Source organism: Diprion similis, chromosome 3, assembly GCF_021155765.1.
Source record: "Diprion similis isolate iyDipSimi1 chromosome 3, iyDipSimi1.1, whole genome shotgun sequence".
Lineage (NCBI taxonomy): Eukaryota > Metazoa > Arthropoda > Insecta > Hymenoptera > Diprionidae > Diprion > Diprion similis.
The window spans coordinates 3953543-3977028 of record NC_060107.1 but is presented as its reverse complement, the minus strand read 5'-3'; the positions used below and the strand labels follow the sequence as shown (position 1 = coordinate 3977028).

Below are 23486 nucleotides of genomic sequence, written 5' to 3'. Positions count from 1 at the left end.
GAAGTATACTATTAACCTGGTAAAACGACAGCATTCTGTGGCCATTGACTCCGTATACTGCTCAACTTGTGAAGAACGGGCCAGTGTGGTAGATTATCCTCCGATGGTGTGGTTGCAGCACTGAAATTACAATGCAAAATATCATGAGTACAAATGCAAACGCGAATTTTAAACTATGAATAGTATTACTCTTGCACTTATCCATCCATGCATTTTTTTTTTTTTTTTTTTTTTGTTTTCTTAACAAAGAAACTGACCCAACGGTTATGGGTGGGCTGGCTACTCTGCTGGGTATGTAGAGCTGCAGGTAATCCTCAGGTTGTGCAGTTCCACAGTCAGGAGTAAACTCGACACTGAGCCATCTCACTGTTTCGGCAAATGCAGCTTTGTAGTAGGAAACTGTGGCCGGCTTGTAAGGATGATCGCTTTCCAACCACGTGTAATGCTGGCTAGTCGTAACCGGTGGAACACTGTGCGACTGAACCTCACTGTCTTGTGATATCTGCGACGATCCCATTGCCGATATCTGATTAAGCGCCGAAATGTGTGGAAGCATTTCTTGGATTAGAGTCAAAACCTGCACTCCGCTCTGAAACAAGAATAAAAATTACGTCAAATTTTGAAATTGGAAATTTTGTCTTCTTGTTAGTTAGTCATCTGCTTACCCGAGGGTCTGAAGTCGCTAGCGGGCTAATGTGAGCCATAAGCAAAGGCAGGAGAGTCGTGACAAAAGCTGCGTTCCCAAGAATCTCATTGGAGGAAAAATCTTCGGCTCTTTCTCTCGCCAGAGACAAAATTTCATTTGCACGCTGCATTATTGTCGCCGTCATTGCCAGTGTACATTTCCGGGCCTGCAATTCTGCCACCGCTTTTGTCGATTGTTGTGTTTCCGAATCTTGCGGATTCGAGTAGTAAAGAATGTGCGGAATTTGTCCTCGTGTTTGCGTTGTGCCTGAAGATATGCGAAAGAAAATAATAAATCTGACAAATCAAGACACTGGAGATAAGCCAATATAATTTGCCAACTGTACAAATGAAGTCGTACCATTGAAACTCAGCGAGCACGCGGTGAATGTAAATGTGGTCCCATCTGGTCCTTTCACAACGCTCAAACCACCGTCACCGTTGCTAGTTCTTCCTCCTCGATTGCGTAAGCGTATGGCATACTTCACATTTTCTTTTATAGATACTGGCTTATCGAACTTTAACTCGACTACATCATTGACGCAATCTTCAGGGCCAAAGGAGCCCCTTGAAGCGTCCAGACTGCTCCAACGCTGAGTGTGAGAAGGATCGTTGCCAGTATTATTTTGCTAAATGTAATAAAAGATAGGATCAAGTAAGAGATGCTTATTTTCAGTCATTTCTATCACAGTTTTTTCTCAACTTACGTCATCTAACAATTCCAATTCATATTCATAGACACCGACACCTCCGTAAACCCCAACGCCGGCAACAACGATACCAGGTCTGTCAACCGAAAAGCAAATGGCATCTGGTGACCCATTCCCAGTGTTCCAAGATCTGCTCTGATTCGTTCTTGTGAATCTGGATGGTGTCGTGTACATCATTCGCCCACAGGCTCCTTGTACTTCGTTGTCGTTTCCACTCGACTGAGAAGCTAACTCGGCTATAACCCTTGCCAACAAATGGCAGCAGTGTAGAACCAAGTCTGGCAAGGACTGGGATTTCTCTCTGCATAGACTTTTTCGTACTGGTATAAGCACCAGGTCCAACAATCTGTCTAACACCTCGCGAAAAGACCAATTCAACGATCCTCTATTCGAACTTTCGATCTGAGACTTATAGCTTATTTGCTCTACAAGGATAGGATAGTGGTGTGCTTCGGTCGAGTTCATCATTGGCAAACCAGCGTTATCAGATGGACTCAATTGCCGCTTGATACTGTCTGTACTGTCCATTACGTTGTTTAATATTGGAAAAGTACAGCGAAGTCTGACAGATGGGTGGCAAAGGGATGCCAAAACTGCCGATAACAGTCGATCCTTTGAAGAAGTGCCCTGATCCTAGAAAAATGTCGACAGTTTAAAATGGAAAATTGAAACCATGTGTATAATTTTACACTTATCGTTAGTAGAAGAATCATATTTACCTTCTCAATTTCAGATAACAGGTCGCAAAGTGAAGTCCACTTCAGGTAAGCTGTAGGATAAAATGCGTGATAGCAGGAAACGAAAGTTTTGTGGCACTCGTCAAGAATGGTTCCCGTCATCTTACAACTCAAACTTGTGGAACCTGTGGCAGGATAAAAAAAATTCGTGTTGGCAAAACGAACATCTCTCCACAGCTCAGTAGGAGGAACATGTATCATCGAGTAACTTACTTTTGGTAGATCGTGTTTTTCCTTTATTCTTTACAGTGATTGGAATAACATCAGAAAGTATTTGACGAAGAAGTCCTCTAACTTCTCCAATACATTCTGCCAATCGTACGGATTCAGGTGGCGTTTTTTTCACAACTGAAAGGTAAGGAAAAGTTTGATCGAAATTTTCGGTAATATAATATATCAACATATCAAACAAATCAAAAAATGTAGACAAAAAATAAAACCCAATATTAAAGATACTTGAATAGTTCACATGCATAAAATTCGGTTCTTTTGTAGAGATACAATTTTTATACCTTGATTTGGGTAAATCTCGTTAGTATACGTTCGCAATAATCTCAGACTGGCTTTACTGATGTAGACGAGCCTGTCCATTTCCAGCATTGCATGCGATGACGACGCTACATGAACTGCAGTGTCAGACAAGCCAGCTTTCAGAGTATTCCAACTCCATTGCAGCAGGGATATCAAAGATTGAAAGCACTCCTGTAAAAATTCCGAAATTTCATTAAATCGCTGACCATTCTGGATCTTTTCTCATTCTGGAAACTTAATGAATGACTGCGTCAATCACATTGTTTATCTATTACAAGGAAAACTTACCTTGGTTACAGTTCTACTAAACTCTCTACTCAATATGTATACTGGTTCTCCCTGATCACTTTGTCTGTTTGGAGTTTGATTTTCCGGTGTAATAACACAGTACAACAGTTGCGGTATTTGTCCAGCATTAACGTCAGTTCCATTGTTGGATTTCTTTGAAGATTTGAAATAAAACAGTACCCTGAAATTTGCGTGATTAAATGGCGTTTCCATTTTTGTCAATGATAGATATTACATAATTCAATTGGAATCTTTTATCATCAACTTACTGGTCTTCCGTTGTAACCATTGCCTGTCCGCTTGACCCACAATCGCTAGAGGGACCACTAACTCTTGCCCATGCAACATACCATCTATTAGCCTGCAACTGTATCACCTCGTCAAATAACATTGGGTATTTTTGTCTCGGTCCGCATTCATAAGGAATCTCTTCAGTTTCTGCTATTAATTCACCGTCTGTCTCCTGATCTCCACCATCAATTCCAATGTCAAAGAGCTGCGCAAATGATTGTAATATTTAAATGGGACTTGATTAACGAATCTTATAAGTCAACAAATAGGATAACTGTTAATCATTTACAAATAATACAACTTGTACCCAGCTTACTTTTATTTTACCAGTATATTCTCCGCGACCACCAAATAAACCAAAACCTCCCAATAAGATATCCGTGTCAGCCATAAAACGAATAGCTTCAATCGAGTGACCAGAGTATCCCCAACCTCCGCCATGACCTGATGTAAAGAGTCATATATTTGTATGACATTGAATATAACTTAGTTTTGCGTGACAAGCAGTTATACAATCGATGTAGAAGTAAAATTTTGTAAACTGTACTCACTTTCAAATCTGCTAACAGTGACAAAATCTTCTCTGCTATAAACTTTTCCCTGAGAAGTTTGAGTGCATTCATGTTCCTCGACAACGACCAACTTCTCATCTTGAGCCTGTGTCAGACTATCAAGACAGCCCAAGAGGTGCATTGCAGCTTGAGATCTTGTTACAAAGCAATTTGAAACGACTGGTAGAGCCAACGCAGGACTCAGTATAGACATGTCGAGTCCAGCAATCGAACGGGCTTCCGTCGATATAACGTTGTAGCAATTTATCTCATTATTAGCAGGATTGAAGCTCCAAATTACATTGTAGAGCGGGTCTAGGCAGCTCGCTGTGTGGCTGAAGTCAACTTGATCGGAACCGCTGTAGCTGTTGCAGTTTCCATCTCGTTTGTTGATCACAAGACATTTAAAAGAGTTTGCATGATCGTTCTGATTCGAAAGTAAGACTGAAAAATGAGATAGAGGATATGTTGTTAGCAACCTATCTCACAGGCAGCATTTTTTTTTTTACCTGAAATAATAATAACATACTCACTGATACTATTTTTATTCGCCATAACTGTGCTTCTTGTGAGACTAATCGAATTGATTTCATCAATTTTAATGTACGTCTGATCTCCAGAAGCTCCAATCCAAGTTGCACGTCGACCCCATCTTGGTCCGATATTTGGAACTTTGTTAGGAAAGCTGTGCCACGGCTGAGATCTTTCAGATCTACGATTAGACTGAGAGCTGACATTGGTGGCGTCGTTCTGTCCACTCCACCAATTCATTCCCAATTGTCCTTTCTGAAATTCGACATTACAAGAATATTCACAATTGTTTTCCTGGAAAAATTTTGGACTCAACTAAATCACTCAAAGAAGACATTTTCTTCACCTGGTACGACCCAAAAGTGTAAACTTCTCCCTTCGATGTTAAAATGACAGAATGATTACTGCCAGCTGCAATCTGGCATGCAATACTGGGCAGTTTTACTTGAACTGGACCAGCGTGAGCTATCAAATCTCCAACTCCTAATTGTCCATATATATTACTGCCGAATGTATAAACTTGACCATTTGGTAAGAGAAGAACTGGAGAAATAAAATGTCGTTTTAGAATTATGATCCAAAGATGGTAGTGCGAAAAATTGTATTATCCATTCCCTTACCTGTATGATGGAGACCGCATGCAATTTGTACAACAGGGCTGTCGGCTGGTATCGGCAGTCTAGCTGCTGGTAAGCTGGACACTCGAGCGGCATCTCCTCTCTCCAAATCGCTTCCACCAATACCTTCTTCTGCTGGAACGTTACTGGGTATCGCCGCGTCTCCCTTTCCTCCAGCTCCTTTCAGAGCAATGACGCTCGGCCCTGCTACAGAAGCAAGTTTTGAACACAGTGTGAATATCGCGTTAAATTGCAGTCAAAATTTCGATGGAATCAGTAAATAAAAATGTAGAAATTACCGGATCTTTGGTTGTTGCCACCTTTAATTTTCATAGCATATTTCGTCACACTTGGACCTGGTTTACCTCTCTGTCTCTGCCGTCTCTCCTCCAATCTTTTTTGTAAATGATCTTGCAGCTTAACCCCATGTCGAGCTGAAGTGAGAATTATTTTAATCTGATGTTTTTATAGCCAAATGACGTAAATATAATTCCTTATGCATCTCAGTTACAGACAGTATTAATAATGAGGATAGGAATTACCTCCAAACATCACGTCTCTCATCATGTCAGTTATATCACCAACTCCGGAAGGTCCCAATACAGCTAGTTCACCACCATTATCGACGCTCTCTCCTGCACAGATACGACAACAGCCACACTCTGCACAGCCACTGTCACCTTCTCCACAACCGCATTCTCTGCAAGGTAAAAATACATTCGAAACATGCGAACTTTGTATATCATAAGTATGGTCAGATGGAGGTATTACAAAAATTTGCGGCATCTTGCTAAAAAAAAAAGACAACACGTACTATTCAATTTTGTTAGATTACTTACTGGCCAGGATTTCGATCGGGACGAATACTGCTCAGACAACTTATACTGTATCCGGTACACTCTCGACACACAGTGCACACCATGCAAACTCTGCGTCTCCACTGATGCTGTCCCGCTGGGCACATCCCAGCTGCTTCTTCCCATTCGTCGCTTGGACCTCTACCATCTATAATTGATTTGATAAAGGTGAATTGCATGCCCTTGTAGCAGTCACAATGTTCCAAAGTGACGAGCTATTAATTTTAAGGCATTTTTGGCCAACCATTGATATAGCAACGAAGGTGTCACTTACCCTCTTCAGCAACAATCAGTTCGTCTTCCCCGGTACCAGTTTCCATCGCCACAACAGTAACTTCTTTGTTAGTAGTATGAGTAGTTGTAAAGTCTCGTCCACATTGCCCTTTGTTGTTTATTCCGAAAGTGTAAACCTGCCCCTTGTTGGTTAAAACGACAGCGTGAGCTTTTCCAAGAGAAACATGTGCCACGTGAACGTCACTCAGATCAGTAACAACACCAGAAACGTTATCGCAATGAGTTGCGTCTTTTCCAAACATCAACAGAGAGCCCTCTTTAGTTACTAATGCGGTTGATCCATTGTTGCATGCTGCGTCTACTATAAACTGCCCCTCAACTTTGAGCATTTTCTTTGGTTTAACTGGTTTTGGCTGCCGTCTAGCCTTATCTGAAAATTTTATCGACAGACTGTGAAAAAGAATCGCAGCATGGTTGGACAGAAAATAAAATCGATTTGCTTCAAAGAGTGCAATGAGATTAATGCAGAAACACGAGAAATAAAACTCACTACTATCGCCGTCTTCCCCACGCCTCGCAGTTCCAACAAATAACACAGATCCATCTTCCAGCAATATAATGGCATGCTGACCATCGTGGCCTGCAGCAATGTGAGTTACGCGTGGTCCTTTCCCCAAAGTTAATTCTGACCACCTGTTGGGCCTTCCGTTTCCCTTGATCCCTAAAGAGCTTCCTTTCCCACTGTATAATACCTGTTGCGAAACAACGTAACCAAGCATAACTTCGTTATTGTCTTCGTGCAAGTGAATATTCTTCAAACCATTATGAATATTGGTATCAAGTACAGTCAATAATGTTTTAAAATTACCTTTCCAGTAACAGTTCTCAACAGGGCAAACTCTTTGCCTGCTGTAACGAACGAGACTTCATCGTCGCATCCAATACTCAGTGTATGTACATTTTGTTCTTCATCAAACGATGCTGAGCCAATGACATCGACACATTTTCTCGCCAATTTCAATGGCAGCTCGGATGTGACTGTCACAGGATTACTCAATGTATTAATTGTACGAACTACGAAGCCCTCCTGTAAAAAAAACCGACGGAATTCAATTTTCATTTAATTACAAATGCATGGTATATTCAAAAATCGAGTATTCTGACTTTCTGCTTACATATTCCAGTGAACTCACATCTTTGGCTGCAGTAATCATGCCCAAATTTTCTCCGTCAGAGAACATAACGGAAGCAGGCCAGTCACGTCCTTCTAATACCGCCACGCCTCTTACCATTAGAGTTTCCGTGTCTAATATCAATAATTCGCATTGTTTCCTAGGTGTGCACTTAAAATATAACAGTCCCTGGAATGGAAATATATTAATTATATTGAAATAAATACAGAGTGCCAAACCATTGTGTAAGTAATATACATATGATTGAACTAACGTTTGCAAATCCAAGCCATCCAGTTTCTGTTGGGTAGAAGTCAGCTTTGTGAGCATATAAATGCCCCCAAATTGTTCCGCCGTGTCCACTGCCAATCTTCAATAATCCGCGATTGGTGTGTAAATACAGGTACTTTCCATCACTTACAAAACTTCTTCCATTGAGCACAACGTTACTCATTTCATTTGGTAATTTAAGCGTAGATGTGTTAATCTTAGAACTTTTAGGAACTCCATGTGTTATCCAATCCGGCCTTGCTAGCTTACCAAGCAAAACGCTATGGACGCTTCTTTGTAATGCGGTCAACACGCATGGCATCTGTAGTAAGATAATTTAGTAGTGCGGCAATTTTAATAGGCGAAATTTAAAAAACAAACACATTGACCAAACCTACAGACATACACCAGAGGTACTCAATAAGTATATGTATTTCACCTGAATATTTTGAGCGGCTAGTGCTCGTGGGCACATGAGTAGCGCAGCTGTGGCTGCTAGAATTTGGCCAGTATCACCTCTAACTACAACCAAACTTAGCAAACACGCGCAAGCAACTGCAGTCAGGTGACTCCCATCGTTAGCAGTCGCTGACTCAGGTCCGTGAGACGTTGCAAGATCCAATAAAAGATCGAAGAGTGGATCTAAAAGGAATGAATGATTTTTCATGAAAATGATGATACGCAGTTTCTTGTTGTATCCTCAGCAGCCATATCACTTACCAACAACATCATCAGGCTCAGATCCGAGACCTTCAGGAAGTTGGCCTTGCAATACGTCCAGTAATGCACATAATGCTTTTGTGCATAATTGAGGCTCGACGGTTCTACTTTCACGCATCAATGTAAATACACTACGTAATCCGATGCCGACAATCTGTGAAAAAACATGTTATAACATATATTAGATATATTTTGAATTTAAATATGATTCTACCTTATTCTCAAAGATTTAAAATGGTCTATTCAATATGTACGATATCTTACATTATCCAAGGACCTTGGTACTAGCATTATGTCATGTTGTGCCTCTGGCTATTGCTGACACCAATAACCTTACATGGCAATAGCCATGGGCGAGATAAATAAATTTTCTACACAAACTCACAAATAGTTTTTATCAATCGAATCATATATCAACTGCAAATTGATCACAACAAGCTCCTGAAGTTGTGAAAAGACTTTTAACAAAGAAAATTGGATATTAGCTTCATTGGGATGAACTGTTGATTTTTACCTTTGGTAAATTATGTGGGGCTGAAATCCTGACTTCTTCATCGCTGTCACTGTCAATGGTATCGCTGAGTTCGGGCAAAGGCGGTGAACTGCAGCTCGAAGCTCTAAATACTTCGGTCGTAGCTCTGGCATGTTTCTCCAAAACTGTAGCTCTTACACTAGCGAAAACAGCAAAAGCCGATGCATTGCTGGGCAGCTCTACTTCTGGAGGACCATTGTAGCTTACGTCGCCATTGACATCCAACTGGAATTCATGTATCTGAGTATAGTTATTTTTTTCTTAAGAAGTTTACCTTTATTTTTGAATTGCATTTTTCACTACTGTTATTGTGTAAACGACATATGATTTGAATAAGTACAATCAATTTGATTTGATACTCTATTAAACGTGGAAATGTAAGTGTTTGTTAAAAGTACTAAGATAACCTTATTTTTCTTGTCTTTTTTCTTAGCGGTTTTAGACTTCTTCGTTTTTTTCGAATCTCCCTTTCCCCTGCGAATAAAAATACACGATGAGTATTACCGTCAAGTTTTATATTGAGTTTTTTCGTGACAGGTGAAGTCACCGCTGTAAATGTTGGGTAAACAAACGTAACGGTTTGAGAGGTTATACCTTTGAATGTCCGCTAGATTCTTGAATAGCTCGTGAAAGTATTTAGCGTAGTTGTCAGGCTCGGGTAAGAATTTGTCGACATCACCGGACACCATGGTTTAAAAATGATAAATCCGATATGATAAACTACCGCAAAAATCACTTGGTCACTTCATTTTGGTTATGTTATTGATCGGTGACACTTTTCCCATGTGATCACACTTATTTATAAATTTCTCTAATTATCCAGATACGAAAAAACATTTTCACACTTCGAACAAACTTAATTAATATTATTAGATCACAAAAATTAAAACTAACGATTACTTAATATCAATTTATCAATTATATCATTAATTTACAGTTCTCATTCACCCGATTCGCTTAGCCGTGCAGCTGCAACGTTTATCTTTGATGTGCTTGAAAGTTGAAAACACAGATGTGAGATTTCCGTACGTCGATATCTCGAATTGCGATTGAAGTTGACTTCAATGCAGATCGATTCTACTACCTATCGCATTTTTATCGTCGCGAAACACCCGATTTGAATGGTTCGACGCCAAAATTACATTCCAATTTGTAGATGCAAAAGAACTTTTTTGCAATAAAATGATAATGAAAATACCAAATCTCCTCACAAAACAAGTCTTTCGATGCACTAATGGCTTTAAAATGATTTTCAGACTCAACAAACTGTTTTTCCAGTTAACATTTATGGTATACTCAACTGCAATTAAGTTGGCTGCTAATCAGAATGCAAATTACTTATCTCACGCACAGCTTTCCACTTGAAAAATAAGGTGGCGTTGAAATATCCAGCTCAAAATTTCATCAAATGTTGCATTGATCAGGATAATTTCTTTAAACAAAATCTTCTTCTTACCGGTGGTTAGATGGTATTACTGGCTCAAATTACTTTCGCAGATAAATTTTGGATATCATTCAATATCTTTCAATTAATATGCCGCCTTTCCAACGTTTTTACGATTGTTTAAGATCAGGAATCGACACTCATGGTCCAACTAAAAATCCGCTAAACAATGCACTGCGATAACACCATATGAGATCGTTAATTACTTCTTTCGATTACACTCGAAGCGTATTTTCTTTAGACACATTACAGTTAGAGCATAGTAGAAATCTCACTCGCTTGCACAAACTCGAAGCCGCAAAAACCACTGGGCAAGCGGAAACCTCAGTATACAAACAATAAAACTACATACGTGAGACGAAACAATTTGTATTATATCAGCGAAGTAGACCCAACCGCTGCAAATCTCCGACGATAATGCCGCTGGAGTTCCCCGAGTTAGCGCCACTCGCGTGGTTTCCCCCCCTTTCCGGCAGTTTCACTCGCATTTACCCCAGACCACGGTCCGAAATTTGCGTGGTGGGGGAAGTACGCTTACGCTGCAGTTTTTGTTTTTCAGCGCTACCGCTAGTTGGCACTAATGGTAAAGTAATGTTCGCAAACATAACCTCAAATTTCTCAAACAATAAGTGGTGTGCGATGACGAAGTGATGATGGCACACGTTATTCTTAAAAATATATAATCAAGTACGATTTACGCAACTTTCACTATTTTTACGTACATTTGGACCACGGCATTTGCAAAGTTTGAGAAATTTGAGGTTATGTTTGCGAACCTTACTTTACCATTAGTGCCAACTAGCGGTAGCGCTGAAAAACAAAAACTGCAGCGTAAGCGCATTTCCCCCACCACTAGAGTTCCCAGACCTGTATGTATAAGACCGTGCATTTACCCCAGACTTTTATCCCCACCTCGGTCATACTGCACCGCAGTGGTGAATGAAGCCGTAGAATATCTGTTTACTTCACTGGACAGGGTTAGGTCGGTAGTTTTTTTTTTTAACAAGTGTATTTTACATCCGATATACGCATACATTTACGTAATTCGACAGAGAGACTTGATGCAGAACAGCGGCTGGTAAAGATTTGCTGTATAAAAATGAGTAACGAAGCGCAAATATCGAACATCGTAAATGATATTCTTGTAAGTGAATTCTTAGGTTGAAGTTACTTTCCTAATCTTTACATGTTTCCAATACGTTTTATTTCCTGACTCGCGATATTCTCAGTCAGCAATGCCATTCTGTATTTTGCATTATTTCCAGGAGATACGACTTGTAGTTGGATCAAACAATTAATTGATATGTATTTGTATTCCAAGCAGAGAGTCGAACCTATCGAAGAAGCTTTCAGCTGTTTTCTCGTTCACCATCTGGACAATGAAATTGAAAAAATTGCAGCGTTGCAGTCGGAATTAACGTCTGCTATGACAGGCCTGAATACTGAACAACAAGAGAATGGCGTTAGACAATTTCTTACCATGGCTGCCGCGCTGACGAATCATAGTCGCTTACAATTGCTCCTGTCGTTACTAGAGAACTTGGTCATGAGTAACGTGTTGCCTGCAAGGTACGAAGCTACGAGAGACACAAGAAAATTAACAATGAGAAAATTGATTACTATCATTTAACGATTTTTCAGATTGGTTTGCGAATGTATTCTCAGCTGCGATAAGCTGCAGTATCAGCAAGAGGATTTTTGGGTCGAGTCTTTTAACCTCATCAGGCGGATCATTGGAGGAGTGGATTACAAAGGTGTTAGAGAAATAATGAAGGTGGGTGGAATTTCTGTGCTGTTATACATCGTCGCATCAATACTGCAGGATTGGAATCATAGCTGAAAAATGACTATACTTGTAAATTTTTCTATTATCTTTCGCAGGGTTGCAGAGAAAAGGCACAAACGATACCAGCGAGACTTAACGCATCTGTACAGCCGCAATTAAAGGCACTGGAAAATGTTATCGAATACATATTTGATAGAAATGCATGTCTCTTGCCTGGCTATTTTATTGTTAATGAAATACAGAAGGCCTATCCTGATAATAAGAATTGGCCGCATTGGGTGAGTTGAAATAATCTCAAGATAATGCTTGTCAACGTTTACGATTTAGAGTAGCCAGTGCTGTTCTATACTTCCACCAAATGAAAATAATGTATTATTTCTTGAACAGAAATTAGCAAAATTGCTCTCTGGGTTCGTCGAGAGTTTCAGAGCCACTGCGCAAATGGTGTCGATAATTGGCCACTCAAAAATGCTACCCGTAGTAGAGCACTCTGGATATGCGGACCACGTCATTAACCCATGGCGGCTCGATCCTACGACCCTTAAATTCTCCCTCAAAGGCAATTTACCCTATGATCAAGATCTGCTAAAGCCTCAAACCGAACTTCTGAGATATGTTTTGGAACAACCGTACAGCAGAGATATGGTTTGCTCCATGCTAGGCCTCCAGAAACAGGTTCGATAAATGAACTAATTAATTTATTGACCTGGTGAAATATATTCATATTTCACTTACGTGAAGAATATTTTTCATTGAATAAAAATCTAACATGTGTCTCACAATCAGTGGAATTTCTAATAAATTTTGATAAAAATTTATGTCAATCTAGCACAAACAGAGATGCGTAGCGTTGGAGGAACAACTGGTTGAATTGGTACTTCTGGCTATGGAGCGATCCGAAAATGATCCGCCACCCACTGAGGGAACAGATATTACTGTTGCGAATCATTGGCTGTGGCTACACCTTTCTTCTCAGCTTATATACTTCGTACTTTTTCAATTTGCTTGTTTTCCCAACATTGTTATGGCTATACATGACAAGGTAAAACAGAAGCTTTGTTACTCGTTATATTTTACTGTACCTTCACTCTTATTTGACCAACTTTTCAGCTAGCTGGTCGTGAATTGAGAAAAGGGCGTGATCATCTGATGTGGGTCTTATTGCAATTTATATCTGGGAGTATTCAGCGCAATCCGGTAAGGATTCAACTAAAAAAACTGAAAAAAAAAATTATTTCATTGTAGCTTTGGAACATTTGCATACAATGCAAGATTTTCTTTCTGTATTCCAGCTGTCTAACTTTCTGCCCGTACTTAAACTGTACGACCTATTATATCCCGAAAAAGAACCACTACCTGTTCCTGATTTCAGTCAGGCATTGTGCACACATCAAATGGCCATAACTTGTATATGGATTCATTTACTTAAAAAAGCGCAATCTGAACACTTGAACATTCACAGACCGATCCCACACACGTTGAAAGTTCATCATGAGTAAGTCAAGATTTTGGTGCAATTCACTGCATCGTTTATTATCGTCTTTGTATTCATCAATGTAACAACTGTCTATTTCCTGAGAATTTATTTTTCCTTACAGCGTCCATTTCGTGGTTTTTGAATAAAATTTTTACACTCTGTTTACAGATTTCTACAACATTTAGTTATGCCAAATACATCATTGTGCATGGGATCTGATTATCGCATCGCTTTACTGTGCAATGCTTATTCAACAAATCAAGAATACTTCAGTAGACCCATGGCTGCACTTGTTGACACAATTCTTGGCACACAGAAGGTGATTTTCGAGCAAACGTGTCATTAAATTGACGATAATTCATACCTATGTGTACTCGTGAAATGAAAATTAATTATTAAAATTTTCAGGGACAACAGCAGCAACCTTTACAGCCACTACAGAGCAATGCTGCCCTTGCAAATGGACCAACAACGCCATTGTCTATGTCCATTCTGGATTCTCTTACTGTACATTCTAAAATGAGTCTGATTCACAGTATTGTTACACACGTTATCAAACTAGCTCAATCTAAAAGCAACATGGCTCTTGCTCCTGCCCTTGTCGAGACTTACAGCAGATTGCTGGTGTACACTGAAATCGAAAGCCTTGGAATCAAAGGCTTCATAAGTGAGCAATACTGGTTTATTTTTTAATTTCTAAATCTCCCGCACGTCATTACTATTTCGATTTCTATTCCAGGTCAACTACTTCCCACAGTATTCAAATCCCATGCTTGGGGAACACTGTATACTTTGCTCGAGATGTTTAGTTACAGAATGCATCATATTCAACCGCATTACAGAGTGCAGCTTTTGTCGCATCTTCACAGTCTTGCCGCAGTACCGCAAACAAACCAGACCCAGCTCCATCTCTGGCAAGTACCTAACTGTTGAATTATCGGTACCAAGTACTGCTATATGCGATTTGAATACTAGATGTTGTAGTCTTCCGCAAATAGTTACTCACAATATTATTGCAGCGTTGAAAGTACCGCTCTTAGGCTAATTACTGGTTTAGGATCTGCTGAAGTGCAGCCTCAATTATCCCGGTTTTTATCGGAGCCTAAAACACTGGTGTCTGCTGAATCGGAAGAGTTGAATCGAGCTTTAGTTCTCACACTCGCAAGATCAATGCACGTCACAGGTGACTGTAATAAATTTGTTTAAACAATAAATACACGTTATGCATAGTCGTACATGTCGCAAAGGTTGAGGTATCAGCATATTTGCACTATTTTCAACTGCAAATGAAAATTTTTGTGCCTCTGTTTCAGGGACAGGAGCAGATTCACTGAGTGGTACATGGTGCAAGGAACTGTTGAACACAATCATGCAGAATACCCCCCACTCTTGGGCCAATCATACTCTGCAATGTTTTCCCCCAGTATTGAACGAATTTTTTCAGCAAAATAGTGTTCCTAAGGAAAATAAACAGCAGATCAAGGTGACGAATTACCTATTATTTTAGGGTTGCAGTACGTAGAATCTCGAAAACATTAATGAGTTTGGTAAATTCGTCGTCTCATGAAGAGATTACTGTGCTCCTCACATTGTAACTGATCGATTCCCTTATCTTGCTCCAGAAAGCAGTCGAAGAAGAATACAGAAATTGGGCATCAATGAGCAATGAAAATGATATAATAGCACATTTCTCTGTGCCTGGAACGCCACCCTTGTTTTTATGTCTCTTATGGAAAATGATATTTGAAACAGATCGTATAAGTCCAATTGCGTATAAGTAAGTATGATTCAGTGTAATACAAAAAAGTTGCTTAACCATTGGCTTGTATAAAACGAATATCCATAATTTCAGAATATTGGAGCGAATTGGCGCGAGAGCTCTTTCCGCCCATCTTCGAAAGTTTTGCGACTACTTAGTTTTTGAATTTGCTAACAGTGTCGGAGGCCAACACGTGAACAAGTGCGTGGATACCATCAACGACATGATCTGGAAATACAACATTGTGACAATTGACAGGCTGGTGCTCTGTTTGGTAAAAAATGAACAATTAATCATTTTTTCTTCAACAATCTCAACGCAATTTTGAATTCATGAATTCGTATTTTGAAAAATTACTTTTCAGGCACTACGAACGCAAGAAGGCAGCGAAGCTCAAGTCTGCTTTTTCATTATCCAACTGCTTCTATTGAAAGCTGTTGAATTTCGGAATCGCGTGCAAGAATTCGCAAAAGAAAATTCCCCAGAGCATTGGAAGCAATCAAATTGGCACGAAAAGCATCTTGCATTTCATCGAAAATACCCAGAGAAATTTGCTCCTGAGGGAATAATGGAACAAACAACTGGAGGTCCCAGTCAATACCAAAGTCTACCGGTATACTTTGGAAACGTGTGCCTACGATTCTTACCAGTATTCGACATTGTGATACACAGATATCTCGAGATACCCCCAGTTACTAAGAGTTTAGAAATATTATTAGAACACTTGGGATGTCTCTATAAATTTCACGGTTGGTATATAACAGGACTTTCTCTAGCTGAAGACATGAATATTCTTGCGAACAGTCAACAAACTAATATTGTTCACAGATCGACCTGTCACATACCTGTACAACACGCTGCATTACTATGAAAGAAAACTTAGGGAACGACCAGCACTGAAGCGACGCCTAGTTTCTGCCGTGCTTGGCTCGTTGTGTGAAATTCGGGCTCCCAATTGGGCACTGTCCGAAGCTTATCAGCTCTACATGACGCGATCTCCTGACGACGCAGTCAACTGGGTGCCAGAATTGGACTATTATGTTCGACTTGTGCGTCGTATCGTTGAGAGTGAGTAGCATTCATTCGATACACATAATTCTGACCCTGAAGGAAGGCTTAAAGAGCTTTAATTAGTCCCACATTTATCTGCATTGTTCATTGTAATTTTGACATGATAATTTTTTTTCAACTATCAATTCACAGCAATGTCAGGGATTGCTCATTTCCCTACAACCGACTGGAGGTTCAATGAATTTCCAAATCCTGCTGCGCATGCTCTTTATGTTACCTGTGTGGAGCTAATGGCTGTGCCTGTTGCTCCAAATTTAATAGCTAATTCTCTGCTTGATGTTGTTGCCAAAGGGTAAGTAACAAGTATCAAAAAACGAAAATGATACGCTGTAGCACTGGACATGAAAAAAGGTTGCTTCTCAAATCAATTGTGAATAATAGTAACAATTTTTTTGAACAGATATACAGTTGTACCATCAGACCAGATTCACATGTGGATCAACTGCGTAGGATTATTGCTGGCTGCTTTACCCGAGTGTTACTGGTCAGCCCTTCACGATCGCCTTGTGGAAACAGTGACTAGTCCTGGACTGGCGAACTGGCAATACAGCAACTTGACTCCATTTCAAATATTCAATTTTAATATTACTCACAATGGCTTACTGGAAAACAAATATAGTTACATGATAGCCCTGGCACATTCCATTTGGCACCACGCAGGCGTTGGTCAAATCACAACTATGCCACAGTAAGAAAAAAAGTTATTTGTCAGTTATATCTGAACATAGAATATTATCAAACCGATTATGACTTCAGATTCATCAAAGAAAAATTGCAACCAGTCGTCAACAGCGAAGAGCAATTGATATTCGCTTGCCACTTGATAGGACCGACTTTAGCGCGATTCAACACGGAGAGACCTCGATGCGTCGTCGAGCTCGCTGTTAGTCTCTATGAAATGCTTGAACAAGCGGACCGTTCTCAAGCTCATCTCAAATACATGGACCCAATATGCGACTTGTTGTATCCTTGAAATAATACTTTTAACGCAATTATCAGGAGAATATATCTCTACAAACATTTATCACAGAGGCAAACAAACTATCATTATTCTTAACTATAAAAATTTTAACAGATACCATATCAAATACATGTTTGTGGGTGATATGATGAAAAATGAGGTTGAATGCATCATTCGCAGACTGAGGCCTGCACTGCAAATGCGCCTTCGATTCATCGCACACCTCAACATTGAGGAAATAAACTCATCCTGAGGAATCGCCCCCTCGGCTACGCAAGCACCGCCTTGTACAGTCGTGGAACAAACAGAACCAAATGTACCTTCACAGCCAGTGGTGCAAGTACCGACATCCAGCCAAGCAGAGGCAAACGTTTCTGGCACGTCAAAACAATAAGAGATATCGACGTAACAGGTACTAATGAGCATCCATTTGTGTACATGGAATCGAAGATAACGAGGATTTATGAAACATAAATTTCATACACATGGTACACATTGTAATTAGACTGTCTTCCAGTCGTTGTAAATTATTACAATTTCAAAGGAATCATATGTGGTTTCTTGACAGTATAAGTTATTAATTGATATGGATGTTATAAGTGTACATGTATACGTAAGAACAGTGCATAATTTTGCATGAAATTTTATACTCTGATAAGGATAGTATTAAAAAAAATTAGAAATCGTGTTATTCCTTATTGTAATAATTTATCTATATTTAAACCTGAAGATGATGGAATACTAAGTTAATAGATCATAAAATCACAAAATCATACGATAGTTAAGATACGCAATCTAGAATAAGCTGTTTCATAATCAAAAGAGGATCACTTTTGCTACCAATGAATTTTGTATATAATAAATATTAATACCGCCTTAGTTCTATTGATATTTTATTGTCATGAGTATCATGTTAGTTAATCGAAGACAGTTACGAATATCACATGCTTTATAGAAAATTAATGAAATCTTCTAGTTGAGGAATTACTTTAAATGCTATCATAATCAACGTCATCCTGAGCTTTGATAACTTTGGCAAATGCTTCGAAAGATCCAAAATTTTCTTGTACAAACTTCTGGCCTTTCATACCGTTTATCCATTTCATCTACAATATATAAAATGCCGTGATTAGCGATACTGTAATTTTTTTCACTGACCATTAGATCTATCTAAGTCATTTTTAACAAACTTACGAGGTGCGGGAACTTTTCTTTGTCGAAATTCAATGGCTGGTCAAAAGCCAGTGGAAGTGCTTTAGCCCGTTCTACCCACGGCCACATCAAAACGTCCAGCATCCCTGGTTCAGTTCCTAAAATTCGTTTATTATAGAAATACAGATTATGAATGTCCATTTTACAATTGTACAAACCTCCAAAGAATATTGTTCCCCGTTTTGCCAATTCTTCTTCGTACTCTACGAAGTGTCCTATTATTTCCTCAACTATTTCTTGTACTGGTCTAGTATCCCTTTTGTGAATACAGGCACCAAAAAGGCTAGTTATCTGTAACATCAGAACTACCTTAGCGATAGTAATAATCTTTCAAGCTTGGTGTAGCCTATTCCGAATCCAGTCACGTTAAAAGATACTTTTGTGATTGATTCTTGAGAATTTAATAATTAATATCATACCACTCCATATTTATCGATCAGTTCTACATCACGAGCCTTGGTTTCTTCACGATATAAAGATGGCTCAGGATAACGTTCATTCAAATAATTGGCAATAGCCAAAGAATCGTCCACCACTTTTCCGTCGATATCTACGAAAGTAGGAACTTTTCCATTAGGATTAATCTGCAGAGAAGAATTATTGAAATCACTAAACGAAATTTCTCTTCATGTTACCTGTTATTTGAACAGGAAAAATTATGCTGGTTCGAACATTTGGAAAAAATAAATTTATACATACTTCATGATACCATTCCGGTTTTGATTTCAAGTTTATGTTTACTATGTCATGAGGTACGTTCTTCAGTGTAAGTATTAGCCTTGCTCTATGAGAGTAAGGGCAAAATTTCATACTGTATAAACGTGCCTTCCCATCCACTGGAGCAGGCTGGGTAGATCCTTTAATATAAAAATTTCCCGCATTGTGAGAGGGCCACATTGAATAAAGAAAGGAAATTACGGTATTCCTATTCTGGGCAAAGAGGTTTACATTGATTTGGATTACTTGGAAATTTAATTCAAATCCTCTTTCCTTGAGCGATAAAAGTTCCGTTTCTAATGAGTTCGTGACTTTTAACGTTTGAAATGAAACGAACGGAAAAAACCCTTAATTATATCATGCGTTTTTTGAAAAATTGAAAATTTGATCAATCATTTGATCCATGTTGTATAGACCAAATAATTCTTACAGCAAATTGTCAATGATCAATAAAGACAAACGGGTTTTAGAAAAATGAAAGCCAAAGCTAATTAGCCTGTGTTACAAACGTTTTCCATTATTCTAAGCATTTAATTTTTTACCGAAAACAATCATAACGTGAGCGTTGACGTTAAATCAGCGAATAGACTATATAATACGATAAACGTTAGCATTTTTTTGTTCTTAGTCTGCGCTAAAAATAGACCTGACTTTGAGCATAAGCTGAATTGAATATTAAATAACATTCTCAGTCTTATAAGCGTTAATTGGTTAATAAGCGACAAATGTCTGCCGGCATACCATTCGCATTATTCACCGACACTTGAAACAATCAGTTGGTACTTGAAGTAAAGATAAAAAATTTGTAAATTTTATGAGTAGAAGATTACGTGCTGAGATAGAATTGCTATCAGTTAAGATATGCATTGATTTGGAGAACGAGAACACGGCGAAATACGCAGTAATGAACTGTCCTAAATTAAAAAAAATTTGAAACGAGTTGAGTGGTGTCGACGCAGCGTGGCATTGACTGTAGATAAGTAATTGACGCAATAAAATCGAACACCGGTATTCTTGCGAAATTGGGTCTTTATAGTTTATATTTCCAATGCGGCTTACCGGCGCTAAGATGCAACGAGCTCATGGTTTTCTCGGCTGATCAGTTGGAAGGAAGTATCAACGGACACTAGTTCCTGGATGGTACTAGTATTCTACACGACGGCGATGAACTCGGTGCCGCAACAACGGTAAAATGACAACACAATGACCCTCCAATTGATTTAGCGGCTAACGAATTGGGCATGCGCAAGAACGACCGTGTATCGCCGATTGCCGCTTACGCGGCGCTAAATCGACTAATGACCGCGGTATTCTATACGTGTTTTAGAATACCTAATGCAGACGTTGAGTAGGACAAACATATTCTGCTAATGAGCCTAATAATATAATAATCAACGTTTCGGTATCAGACGAGATATGCTAACAAGGAATGCTTCTCAATGCCCCAACAGGGATTTTGGTCATATTGAAAATCTGAGTTTGCAGGCAAACGGTTTTAGGATTTTCTTATTGGGACCTCAAACTACCAAAAAAATGTATGACCAAAATCCCTGTTGGGGCATTGAGAAGTATTCCTTGTAAATGATTCTGATTTATAAGGTGGATCTGAAAATAAATTTTAGCACGTAATAGGCGTTCTCAATATAATACCTTTTTTGAGTTTAATTAAAATAAATAGGTACATTTGATTCCCGTGATGCTTTCTTTTTCTTTTTCGTTTTCATCCTCTACGTTTTTCTCCTTAGTGGTAAACCACTACCATCGAGAAGATGGTCTTCCGGTTCGCGCGATATTTGCGGCCCATCACCGACACACGTGTGAATGATACATTTCACTTTTCCCGGGCTTTGTCGCTTGGCGTCAATCCGACGTAAGAAATCCTAAAACGAGTGAAAAGCCATTTAAAAATCGACTTTGTGTTTGAGATGCAAGACTTGGACAATCGAAAAAAAATAAAAAGACCTCTGAAACGACCGTCGGTTGTACAGGAATTCCTCTCAGATACTCGACGCCGATATGACCTCCACCAATTGTGGGAAAATAATAGTTTAGAATACTGATAACTTCCGGAACATCTTTTTCCAAGAGATACAGGGTAGCGTTGGGACCTGCGTCAAAGGTATAGGCTACCTGAAAATGAAAAAATTAATATATTCAGGATCAATCCTTCTTTTTCAACATTATTTTCGGCGATCTTGTATCTTTAACCTTCGTTTCTCCAGCGGCTGCATTGTACGCGTGAATAACTTCGACAATAGCATGTGAAGTGTCGTTCATATAGACGCAAGGTGGAAATGTATCGAGGCAGGTGGCGTGAAACTGATTGGAGTCTTTCATTGTGAGTTCCGCAAATTTTGCGAAATCCTTATCAATTATAGCTTTAGTCATTGCTTCCACTCTTCGCGGCACCGAATGTTCAGCCCGGTATTTAAGCAGCTCGGATGTCGCAACGCTCCGCTTCATCCCGATAGCACTGGAAACTTTCTTGGTAGCGTCGCTTACCTGCAGAGCAAAAGGCAGTTATTGTACTTAATTCGCACAACAATATCGAAAATACTCTTCATCACTCGCTGTTGACTATAAGCGTGGAGACTTACAACCAAAACGAGGATTCTCATTGGCCAGTGCTCTGGGGCGGCGATTTGCTTCGCTATACTGTCGCTGCCATCCGGTTTAGACCCCGAATACCAACGTACGAATCCTCCGAAGACGCTGCGGCAAGCGGATCCGGAACCAGATCGTGCAGCCGCGCTGATATCGCCCTGAAATTACCGATCACCATATATTTTAAGTTCGAAATTCCCCCGAGAAAAATGAATTATAATATTGGTGAGTTTTTTAATCCTTGAGACTTACCTCGACATTGTAAAGCCCTGCCAAAGCAGCGACTAAGCAAGCGTAACCTGCGGCGCTGGAAGCAAGACCAGCAGCAGTTGGAAAATTATTTTCCGAGCAGATATGAACTTTCCAAGATCCAACGTCACCTCCCAGCTTCGCACGCTTCCTTACTGCAAATATCATAGCGTTTCGTTCAGTTTAAATATTCGAATATACATTTTTAACATTGTTCAGAAGTTTATGCATGTTTGATACTTACTTTCTTTCAAACAGTTTTGCAGTCTCTTATTATCGATGGACTCCTCACTGAAAAATAAAATCCGGCATATTGGTATGAGTTCGAAACTTTCACCTGGATTCATAAACAGTCAAAACGTTATCGTAACGAAGAGCAGAAACCACTATTTTCTTATTTTTATAATAATTTTTAAGGAACTAGGATTGCAAAATATGAGTACATTTCGCCTAATTACGGTTTACTGAATTTCAAACAGCTCGAAAGTTGCGAAATAACGGTTTTTGCTAAGCATGAATCGGTACGATAACGTTACTAACTTCAACATGTTCGGCTTGAAAAATAAACAGTTCATTTTTACCTTCCGTTCAACCAGATGCGATCTTCCTTAAAATCTGGGCTCGTCATTACTGTGGTTTTTGCGCAGAGCTAAAAAATAGTTAATTCGTAAAATTATTTATGCTCGTAAGCTGAATGTCGAAAAGCATAATATTCAAATCGGAAAATAGATTTACGTGATCAGTGTGCAGCGTTACGCTGATAGAATCATTAATCGGCAAAATTAAATCCTCATCTCGTTTGCCCCCTGAAAATAAATAAGTTCAACAAATAAATATTAACATTACAATGGAACTTATACATTTACTGCATTACAAATACCCGTATGTACAACGTATAATGAAAAACGTTTTTCGAAATTCTGTGACAAATTTCTAAAGAATTTCAAATATGACAAAAGCAGGTATTTGTTCGGTTTAATCTATTCTTTACTAGTTCAAGCCACCTTTAAGGTCACTGACGATATTGTTATTCTAATTTCGTATATTGCAAGTTTCATTTCTTATCTTCGAATAACTGTTTATGCAAGTGGACTCTTGGTGGTCCGACGTAATTTTTCTAGCCCTGACTACATATTTCCTCGAATCTCATAGTCTAAACTTCGCTAATAATTTAAACCGACTAATTTTCGTACTTACAATACTTAATTACGGCGATATTTACAGGCGCTTTGCAGGTCACGATATTCATTGTTGAAAAAAGTGCGAAATTTTGACGCCGCGTATGTGCCGCGTTGCAAGAATTAAAATACAACAATATGCGTTAACCTAACCACTCGAGTGAACCACTCGGCGCCTATACCGCCGAAACTGCGGCACAACATAAACAACGTAAAATAAACTAACCGCAAGATTACGAAGTCGATGGGATATTATTCAACTAGAGGTGCAGCGCCCTCTGGCAGAACATTTCGAACTATGAC

At 39.2% G+C, this 23486-nt stretch overlaps 3 protein-coding genes and 1 long non-coding RNA gene across 4 annotated transcripts in view; 1 reads left to right on the top strand and 3 right to left on the bottom strand.

Moving 5' to 3' along the window:
- Positions 1 to 9156, bottom strand: part of LOC124404320 (E3 ubiquitin-protein ligase MYCBP2) — a 164111-nt gene extending 154955 nt beyond the window's left edge. Inside the window, exons 1-27 of the mRNA XM_046878355.1 lie at positions 9133 to 9156; positions 8708 to 8950; positions 8194 to 8347; positions 7913 to 8115; positions 7478 to 7795; positions 7225 to 7392; positions 6900 to 7118; positions 6582 to 6783; positions 6072 to 6461; positions 5780 to 5945; positions 5483 to 5640; positions 5240 to 5374; positions 4944 to 5147; positions 4670 to 4866; positions 4326 to 4578; positions 3793 to 4236; positions 3558 to 3685; positions 3220 to 3446; positions 2951 to 3131; positions 2644 to 2833; positions 2345 to 2479; positions 2114 to 2256; positions 1392 to 2027; positions 1046 to 1313; positions 666 to 952; positions 258 to 589; positions 17 to 120 (exon numbers count right to left, since the gene is read on the bottom strand). Of these exons, the coding sequence (XP_046734311.1) occupies positions 17 to 120; positions 258 to 589; positions 666 to 952; positions 1046 to 1313; positions 1392 to 2027; positions 2114 to 2256; positions 2345 to 2479; positions 2644 to 2833; positions 2951 to 3131; positions 3220 to 3446; positions 3558 to 3685; positions 3793 to 4236; positions 4326 to 4578; positions 4670 to 4866; positions 4944 to 5147; positions 5240 to 5374; positions 5483 to 5640; positions 5780 to 5945; positions 6072 to 6461; positions 6582 to 6783; positions 6900 to 7118; positions 7225 to 7392; positions 7478 to 7795; positions 7913 to 8115; positions 8194 to 8311 (5806 nt within the window). The 5' untranslated portion in view covers positions 8312 to 8347; positions 8708 to 8950; positions 9133 to 9156. The remainder of the gene's footprint in view (positions 1 to 16; positions 121 to 257; positions 590 to 665; positions 953 to 1045; positions 1314 to 1391; positions 2028 to 2113; positions 2257 to 2344; positions 2480 to 2643; positions 2834 to 2950; positions 3132 to 3219; positions 3447 to 3557; positions 3686 to 3792; positions 4237 to 4325; positions 4579 to 4669; positions 4867 to 4943; positions 5148 to 5239; positions 5375 to 5482; positions 5641 to 5779; positions 5946 to 6071; positions 6462 to 6581; positions 6784 to 6899; positions 7119 to 7224; positions 7393 to 7477; positions 7796 to 7912; positions 8116 to 8193; positions 8348 to 8707; positions 8951 to 9132) is intronic.
- Position 9157: 1 nt separating this feature from the next.
- LOC124404382 lies at positions 9158 to 9863 on the bottom strand. The gene is made up of 2 exons (XR_006929001.1): positions 9320 to 9863; positions 9158 to 9199 (listed from the first exon to the last, which is right to left on the bottom strand). It is a non-coding gene; the product is annotated as an uncharacterized LOC124404382 (long non-coding RNA).
- Positions 9864 to 11167: 1304 nt separating this feature from the next.
- On the top strand, positions 11168 to 18701 carry LOC124404324 (mediator of RNA polymerase II transcription subunit 23). Its single transcript, XM_046878367.1, has 21 exons — positions 11168 to 11313; positions 11494 to 11738; positions 11811 to 11943; positions 12051 to 12233; positions 12343 to 12630; positions 12785 to 12997; positions 13066 to 13152; positions 13248 to 13450; positions 13601 to 13751; positions 13841 to 14099; positions 14172 to 14346; positions 14452 to 14615; positions 14746 to 14915; positions 15055 to 15209; positions 15285 to 15465; positions 15556 to 15940; positions 16020 to 16259; positions 16395 to 16554; positions 16663 to 16950; positions 17019 to 17225; positions 17338 to 18701. The coding sequence occupies exons 1-21, from the start codon at positions 11269 to 11271 to the stop codon at positions 17474 to 17476; spliced, it is 4071 nt and encodes a 1356-aa protein (XP_046734323.1). The 5' UTR covers positions 11168 to 11268; the 3' UTR covers positions 17477 to 18701.
- Positions 18100 to 23346, bottom strand: LOC124404379 (diphosphomevalonate decarboxylase). Its single transcript, XM_046878467.1, has 13 exons — positions 23203 to 23346; positions 22741 to 22811; positions 22587 to 22654; positions 22250 to 22296; positions 22009 to 22160; positions 21750 to 21914; positions 21361 to 21654; positions 21115 to 21282; positions 20964 to 21032; positions 18855 to 18890; positions 18594 to 18726; positions 18418 to 18533; positions 18100 to 18329 (listed from the first exon to the last, which is right to left on the bottom strand). Exons 1-13 carry the CDS (start codon positions 23252 to 23254, stop codon positions 18213 to 18215), a joined length of 1488 nt encoding a protein of 495 aa, XP_046734423.1. The 5' UTR covers positions 23255 to 23346; the 3' UTR covers positions 18100 to 18212.
- Between the last annotated feature and the right edge of the window lie 140 nt (positions 23347 to 23486).

What these genes read in the sequence shown, in the direction of transcription:
- LOC124404324 (XM_046878367.1), top strand. Translation starts at nt 11,269, where the DNA reads ATGAGTAACGAAGCGCAAATATCGAACATCGTAAATGATATTCTT. An exon ending in ATAAGTCCAATTGCGTATAA is followed by an intron (nt 15,210 to 15,284) that starts GTAAGTATGATT and finishes CCATAATTTCAG; the next exon opens with AATATTGGAGCGAATTGGCG. An exon ending in TGTGCGTCGTATCGTTGAGA is followed by an intron (nt 16,260 to 16,394) that starts GTGAGTAGCATT and finishes ATCAATTCACAG; the next exon opens with CAATGTCAGGGATTGCTCAT.
- LOC124404379 (XM_046878467.1), bottom strand. Translation starts at nt 23,254, where the DNA reads ATGAATATCGTGACCTGCAAAGCGCCTGTAAATATCGCCGTAATTAAG. An exon ending in TATCGCCGTAATTAAGTATT is followed by an intron (nt 22,812 to 23,202) that starts GTAAGTACGAAA and finishes ATTTATTTTCAG; the next exon opens with GGGGCAAACGAGATGAGGAT. An exon ending in TGATCGATAAATATGGAGTG is followed by an intron (nt 18,727 to 18,854) that starts GTATGATATTAA and finishes CTGATGTTACAG; the next exon opens with ATAACTAGCCTTTTTGGTGC.